The sequence below is a fragment of the Cetorhinus maximus genome, chromosome 6 (assembly GCF_964194155.1).
Source record: "Cetorhinus maximus chromosome 6, sCetMax3.hap1.1, whole genome shotgun sequence".
In the NCBI taxonomy this organism is placed as follows: domain Eukaryota; kingdom Metazoa; phylum Chordata; class Chondrichthyes; order Lamniformes; family Cetorhinidae; genus Cetorhinus; species Cetorhinus maximus.
This window is the reverse complement of record NC_135884.1, coordinates 52,198,162-52,206,115: the sequence shown is the minus strand read 5'-3', so window position 1 is coordinate 52,206,115 and position 7,954 is coordinate 52,198,162. Positions and strand designations below refer to the sequence as shown.

Below are 7,954 nucleotides of genomic sequence, written 5' to 3'. Positions count from 1 at the left end.
ATCATGAAGAGGTGAGCATTCCTTGCACCTGATCAGAGGAGCAGGTTAAACAAGAAGACAATGCGGAATGTCAAAGGATTAGTGTCCTGGCCAGTTATTCTTTCCCCACAGTGAGTATAGTTAAAAGTATCTATTCTATTCTGAACTCGCCTCTGAGCAGCATGTTAGTTAAATATATGACACCACTTAATTTGTTTAAAGCAGTTTATGCCAACTGTCGGTATATTCCATTAGAACTGTAATGTGTAATAACATTAAAAATTGTTTGAGATTCATTAATCAGTGTGCATTGGGATTGGAATGTTAATATAGCTATGATAAAACTGTAACTGACCATTTATCTTTATAAATGTGTTTATTTACATTGCTATTACCTGCTCCCTGCCATTCCCTTCCTCTCCCTCTCATCCCACCGTCTTTAACCTTCCCTGCCCCTCACCCTCCCTCCCTCCTACTCCTCCCCACTCCTATCCCCTCCCTCCTGCCTTTCCCTAACCCGTTCCTTCCTCTCCCCCCTCCCACTCTCTCCCATCTCCTCCCAAACTTCCTCCCCCACACCCTCACCCCCTCCTTCCTCTTGCCCACCCGCTCTCATCACAACCCTGCTTGACCCTCTATTCTCTGCCACCCGCCCCACTGTAGTGTTGAATGGTTTAATTGATCTGAGTTTGATTACATTATCCTGTTCTCTGATCTATGTAACTGTACTTGTGGATGGAGCTAGAGAGCAAAGCATACTGAGAAGGTTCCAGAAAAGACCTGGGTTCTGGCTGACACCATGTGTGTGTGCAATCCTTTGGGCAGAATTTTAAGGTCAGATTGCGGGCGCGCGCCCAACCTGATCGGATGCGAAATCGCGTGAGATGATGTCGGGCGAGTGTCCTGATGTCATCTGCGCTCGCGCAATATTTTGGTCAGCAGGTGCACGCGAATGTCAGAAGCACGCCTGCCAACAATTAAGAAGATAATTAAAGTTGCTAAAGTTCCAATTGTCCCTGATTTTTCGTGGTCCGTCCACCCAGACGGTTGGCGGACGGGTGAATCTGCCAGGCGGACTTTGCATTTTTGATGAAACCTCATCTAAGGGCGGGATGAAGTTTCCGTTAATAAGTTTTTAAAAAATGTATGGACAGAATTTTCATCATGTATATGGCTGATTTTGATGCATGAATATTTTTTTTCAGGTTTTAAAAACTTTATTTATTGGTTTTAAAGTCTTCAGCTCCCTGGGGCAGCTCTCTGCCTTCAGGGAGCTTTCATTCAGCATTCGTCCGCACCCGCGCTTACGTCAGCACCCACCCTCCTCCCACTCCCCACCCTGGCAGCATTTCAGTGTGCGCTTCACGCTGGCTGGCCGTTAATTGGCTAGCCAGTGTGAAATCGCGGTCGCGGGCCGATTGGTGGCGGTGGTCCTTTCTCCAGCTGCTGCTGGGCCCGCTGATCGCGCCCGTACACCGACCTAAAAATCCTGCCCTATGAGTTCTGAGAGGTTTTAAAGTATTGTAAATAAAGTTGTTGTAGATTTAGAACTAGCATCATCTCTGCATGTTCTGAGATAAATCAGACATATAAGATATAAAGCAACTCGGCAAATACGTAACAAATTGGTGACAAGAATGGTTGAGGAATGTTTAACTTTACCAGCTCCAGGACTATTCCTTTCATTGGCGGGGGAACCTCCCACTTCATGGGAGCAATGGATTTTGGAGTTCAAGACCTACTTGCTCATTACAGGGCTGGACAGCCCAGATGTAGCAGCATTTTTTTTAAAGATGATGATACTCATACATTGTCTTGGAGCAGAGGGCCAGTGAATATTCAAACAGCTGACAGAAGATAGGTCTAAGTTTGATATGGCAGTAAGTGCGCTCAAAAAATGCTTTGGACCAAAGAAGAGTGTGATGATTGAACGATATACATTCCATGAGAGATCCCAGGGAAATGGTTAGTCTATTAAACAATCCTGCCAGCCATGCGGAAATTAGTTCCTACATGTAAATTTTATACATTAATCAATGAATAATCAATAATTTGTGACTAGTTAATTGAAAAAATCTTAATTCCACAAATTAAAGAACATTTCTCTCTATCCTCCCTCAACCTTTCCTCCCTCCCTTGACCCATCTCTTTTCTCTTCCCACCTCCTTCCTCCCCTCACACCTCCTTCCTCCCTCCCTCCCCCTCTCTCCTCAACACCCACCTCTGTCCTCCCTCCCCTCCCGCACATATCCTCCCTCTCTCTCTCCCCACCTCCCTAACCCTTTCTCTCACCCTTTCCCCTCCTCATCTCCCCATTGCCCTCCCCTCCCTTCCTCTCTCCCCTAGTCTACCCCTCCCCCTTGTCCCCTCTCCTCTTACCCTCCCCTACTCTCCCCTCCATCCCACCACTTCCCTCTCCATCCTCTCCCTCACCTCCTCCCTATTCCCTCCTCTCCTCTCCCCTCCATCTCCTCCCCACCTCACCTCCCACTCCCTTCCCCTACCCTCCTCCTCCCCAACCCTCTCCTCGGCCCTCCTCTTCCCCAAACCGCACACAAACCCCTCCTTTCCCTCTCTATCTCCCCCTCCCTCCCCCTCTGTGACTTCTCTCTCCCCCTCTTCTCCCTCCTCCCCTGCTGCCTCCCCTCTCTCCCTCCCCAACCTCCTTCCTCTCCCCTCTCCCTCCCCCTCCACCTCCCCTTCCACCACTCGATCCCGCTCTCATGCCCTCCTGCTTCCTCCCCATACCAACTTCATCCTACCCCTCCCTTCCCCACTGCACTCCCCCTCACCTGCCTCCTCCTGTTCCCCCCTCCACTGCATCCTAGCACCTTACCCCTCCCCATCCGCCCTGCTCTACCACCTCCCCCTTCCTGCTCTCCCCTTCCACTCTTCCCCAGTCCCTTACTCACTTCCCCTCTCTTTCCCACCTCGCCCTCCCCTCCACACCTTCCACCCTCCATACCTTCCCCCTCCTCTCTCCAACCTCCAGTTCCTAAGTCCTGCTCCCCTCCTCACCTTGCCTTGCAGTCCTTCCCACCCCTTCCTCAAACTCCTTCCCTCCCCTACCCAGACCCCTCCCTTCCTGCTCCCTTCCAGTCCACCTCTGCTCATCTGTCTCCCCTGTTCCTGCACCGTCCCCCTCCCATTCCCCAACACTCTCCCCTCCCCCTCCCTCACCCCCCTCTCCTCCCACTTCCTGTCCTCCTCCTCCTCCGGTCACCCTCCCCATCCCCCCTCCCCTCCCCCGCAACCCCCTCCCCTCCCTCCCCCTCGCCTTTCCTCCCCCTCCCCCCTCTCCTTTCCTCCCCCTCCCCTTCTCCTTTCCTCACCCTCCCTCCTCCTGACCCCCTTTTTGCTCAATGCTGCCCCTGCGGCCACTGCGGTTTGTGATTTCAATCTCTGCGTATTGTAGGTGGGAAGCTCAATTGTAACGAGAAACCACGTTTACAGTATACAGACGCTCGAATCTCTTTCATTTCAGTGCAAGATGTGGCTTTGAAGATTACGGTGTCTGGGACTGATCCTTATCTATTGACCTCTGTACTCGGCTCAGGAGCTGCAGCGAGACTGGTCCAGACTAATTTTTGTGCTGTTCACACGATGACCGGGCTTTAAGATGTTGATTGAGAGCCTGACAGATTGATAGTTTACAGGTACAGTCAGTCAGTCAGAAAGAGGGTGCTTATTAGTTTGCAAATCCTTCACGTTTTCGTGCATCGTTTAATCTCCAGTAACACTGCAGACCTTTATATTTTAACTGTGGAGGTGATCATGCGGGTATAGTTGGCGGTATAAATGATATACAGGACGGAGCAGTTTTTTTCGCCCCGTGCTACTCACAATCAAGATGTGATTACATAATTGCAACATGCAAACCAGCATCACGGCGACAAGCATAGGGAGGGTCGCAGGAAACTTTTACGCCAAGTTCCAGTCCGACTTAAAACAAACAATCTGAATGTAACAGTTTTGAATCACTTTGAACCACTTTCCATCGTAAAAAAAAAGAGATTCAACGTCCCCCTTCGAATCCAAGACCAATTGAAGCATTTACGGTTTGGGAAGGTTTATTGATTACGAAACACAAACCACTCGAGGTAACTATTGGGAGTAAACATTTGAACCTCTGCAGCGGTTGCACTTTTTTTTTTCGATAGTGGGAAAGAGATATTTGCCTCCTGTTTGTCCTGCTTGTATAATGAATCCGGTAGGCGGTGCTTGGACACCCTTTTCAAGGAAGTATCAGCCGGATTCGCTTCGCCAGTGAAGAGTGAGCAGCGGCCAAGCTTCCCGCGGGCTGCCAATGAGTGACAATAGCGAGCGGCTCAAACTGGGGTGCTGCACCTCTGGAAAACTTTTAACTCATTCGTGGTTGGGGGTCCGTGGGGAGGGGTTTTGAGAGAGAGAGAGAGAGAAAGAGAGAGACAGAAAAAAAAATGGGATTCGACCTGGAGCGTTTTAGCGAAGACGTGGATCCCGACTTTAAGTGCAACTTGTGCAATAAAGTGCTGGAAGATCCCCTCACAACCCCTTGCGGACACGTTTTCTGCGCCGGCTGTGTCTTGCCCTGGATCGTGCAGCGGGGTAACTGCCCGGTGCAATGCCGCAGGCTCGGCCCCAAGGAGCTCAACCACGTCCTCCCGCTGAAAAACCTCATCCTCAAGCTGGAGATCCGCTGCGACAACTACGAGCGGGGCTGCCAGAAAGTGGTGAGGCTGCAGCACTTGGCGGAGCACATGGAGATGTGCGACTTCTCGCCGGCCAAGTGCCGGAATAAAGGATGCAGCGAGACGCTCAACTTGCGGGACATGGATGCGCACATGCGGGAAAGTTGCGAGCACCGGCCGGTGGGCATCTGCCAGAAGGGCTGCGGCTTGGTGCTGCTCCACCGTGAGCACAGGCTGGGCTCCCACTGCTGCCTGCAAGCTCTCAAGGCGCACGGGAGGGGGCTGCAGAGCCAGCTCGCCAGCCTGGACCGGGAGCTGAAGAGACAGGGAGTGAGGTCCAGCAAGCGCGAGAAGTCACTGCTCTCCCAGCTGTCAGCCCTGCAGAGTGAGATGCAAATGACAGCTCTCAAATACCAGAAAAAATTCACCGAGTACAGCGCCAGGATCGACTCTCTGACTAAAAGCATTCCTGCTCAATGCAGTGTGAGTGTTTGGGTTTTTTTTTTCTATTTTAAAAAAAAAGAAATCATGTTCCTTCCTTCCACTGTTTTGGCCAAGACTCCCGTGGAGGCGCGAGCTCTGGGCCGCAGCCGGCTCGTGCCCCAGGACTGGGGGTGAGGGCAATTCGGTCATCAGGGACTGGGGGGGTGAGGGGGAACAGGGGGAATGAGAGGGAGGGGAGGGGTGAGAAGGGGTAAGGGTGTGGGGGTGTAAGGGGGAGGGGGTGGAGGGTGTGAGAACAGGAGGGGGGTGGGGTGTGGAGGGGTTAAGGGTGGGGGTTGAGAAGGAGGAGGGGTTGGAGAAGAGATGGAGAAGACTGGGGGAGGAGAGGGCGAAGAGGGGGGAGACAGGTTAGAGGGGGAGGGGAGAAGGGTGTGGGGGTGTAAGGGGGAGGGGGTGGAGCGTGTGAGAACAGGAGAGGGTGGGTGGGGTGTGGAGGGGTAAAGGGTGGGAGTTGAGAAGGGGAAGGGGGTGGAGGGGGTGAGATGGGGTGGGGTTGGGGGTGGCTTTGGGGGAGGGGGAGAGGTAGGTGACGAAGGGGAGAGGATGGGGGAGATGAGGGGGGAGAGAGGGGAAGATGAGTGGGGGGAGAGAGATGAAGATGAGTGGGGGGGAGAGAGATGAAGATGAGTGGGGGGGAGAGAGATGAAGATGAGTGGGGGGGAGAGAGATGAAGATGAGTGGGGGGGAGAGAGATGAAGATGAGTGGGGGGGAGAGAGATGAAGATGAGTGGGGGGGAGAGAGATGAAGATGAGTGGGGGGGAGAGAGATGAAGATGAGTGGGGGGGAGAGAGAGGAAGATGAGGGGGGAGAGAGGGGAAGAGAGAGGGGAAGACGAGGGGGGGAGAGAGGGGAAGACGGGGGTGGAAGACGAGGGGGGAGGGGGTGGAAGACGAGGGGGGAGGGGATGGAAGACGAGGGGGGAGGGGGGGAAGACCGGGGAGGGGAGAGAGGGGTAGACGGGGGGAAGATGAGGGCAGAGAGAGCGAGGGAGATGGGGGGATGAGGCAGATGGAGTTTGGGGAGAGAGGGGTTGATGGGGTAGTTTGGGGAGAGAGGGGTTGATGGGGAGAGGGATGCGATGGGGGCAGACGGTGGTTGAGAGGGGGAGGTGGGGTGTGAGAGGGAGGAGATGGAGGTGAGAATGTTAGACGGGATTGAGAGGTTGGATACGGGGAGGGAGTTGGAGGCGGTGGGGATGCGAGGGGGGGAGACGAGCATACGAGTGGGAGGTGTGGGTGAGGGGTGTTGAAGGAGGGAGAGGAGGAGTGAGGGGCGAGGCTGGGCATGATGTGGGAGACTGGGTGATGGGGGGAGATGAGGGATGAGGGGGGAGACGGGGGGAAAGAGGGTGGGGGGTGTGGGGAGTGGTGGGGGGGTCAGAGGGGGGAAGGAGGTGGGGTGGTGAGAGGGGGAAAGGGGGTCAGGGAGAGAGAGGGGTGGTGAGGGGGTGGTGGGGGTGGTAAGTGGGTGGTGGTTGAGGGGGTAGGTGGATGGGGTGTGAGGGGGGAGTGGGTGGAGGGTGAGGGGAGAGTGGGTGGGTGAGGGGGCAGTGGGTGTGTTGGGGGGGTGAGGTTTGAGGGGTGAGGGGGGAGTGGGTGGGTGGGTAGGGGGGAAGAGGGGAGTGGTGGGTGGGGGTGAGGGGGGCGTGGGTAGGGTGTGAGGGGGGAGTGGGTGGGGAGTGAGGGGGTAGAGGGTGAGGGGGAGTGGGTGTGTGGGTGGGGGGGGAGTGGGTGGGTGGGGTGAGGGGGGAGTGGGTGGGTGAGGGGCTGAGTGGATGTGTGGGGGGGTGGGGGGGTGAGGGTTGAGGGGGTGGGGGGGTGAGGGGGGAGTGGGTGGGTGGGTAGGGGGGAGTGGTGGGCGGGGACTGGGGGGTGTGGCCAAGTGGGTGGGGGGTGTGGGCAAGTGGGTGGGGGGGTGTGCAAGTGGGTGGGGGTGAGGGGGGAGTGGGTGGGGGGTGAGGGGGTTGTGGGTGAGGGGGTAGTGGGTGGGTGGGGGGGCAGGGAGGAGTGGGTGGGTGGGGAGTGAGGAAGGAGTGGGTGGGTGGGGGGTGATGGGGGAGTGGGTGGGTGGGGGGTGATGGGGGAGTGGGTGGGTGGGGGGTGAGGGGGGAGTGGGTGGGTGGGGGGTGAGGGGGGAGTGGGTGGGTGGGGGGTGAGGGGTGAGTGGGTGGGTGGGGGGTGAGGGGTGGGGTGGAGGGTGAGGGGCGGAGTGGTTGGGTGGGGGGCGGAGTGGGTGGGTGAGGGGGGGAGCGGGCGGGTGGGGGGTGAGGGGGGAGTGGGTGGGTGGGGGCTAGGGGGTGAGGTGGGAGTGGGTGGGGAGGGGGAGTGGGTGGGGAGGGGGAGTGGGTGGGTCGGTGAGGAGGGGTAGTGGGTGGGGGGGGTGTGAAGGGGAGAGTGGGTGGGGGGTGATGAGGGAGGTGGGTGATGAGGGGGTTTGAGGGGGTGCGTGGGTGAGGGGGGAGTCGGGGGGAGTGGGGCGTTGGAGTGGGCGGGAAGAGGCTGGGTGGGTAGGGGCTATGGGGGAAGGGGGCGGGGTGGTCAGTGAACGGACGGGTGTGGCGTGCATGAGAGCAGGGGATGGGGTGTGGAGTTAGAGGGGGCAGGGGTGAGAGGGGGGAGATGAGGGGGAGAGGGGGGAGACTGGGGGGGTTTGAGAGGGGGGAGACTGGGGGGGTTTGAGAGGGGGGAGACTGGGGGGGTTTGAGAGGGGGGAGACTGGGGGGATTTGATAGGGGGGAGACTCGGGGGGGGTTTGAGAGGGGGGAGACGGGGGGGTTGTTGAGAGGTGGGAGATGGGGTTG

At 56.8% G+C, this 7,954-nt stretch overlaps 1 protein-coding gene across 1 annotated transcript in view; it reads left to right on the top strand.

The window, feature by feature from the left end:
- Nucleotides 1-3,806: 3,806 nt before the first annotated feature.
- pdzrn3b (PDZ domain containing RING finger 3b) overlaps nucleotides 3,807-7,954 on the top strand; it is a 381,612-nt gene continuing 377,464 nt past the window's right edge. Inside the window, exon 1 of the mRNA XM_078543728.1 lies at nucleotides 3,807-5,132. Within this exon, the coding sequence (XP_078399854.1) occupies nucleotides 4,419-5,132 (714 nt within the window). The 5' untranslated portion in view covers nucleotides 3,807-4,418. The remainder of the gene's footprint in view (nucleotides 5,133-7,954) is intronic.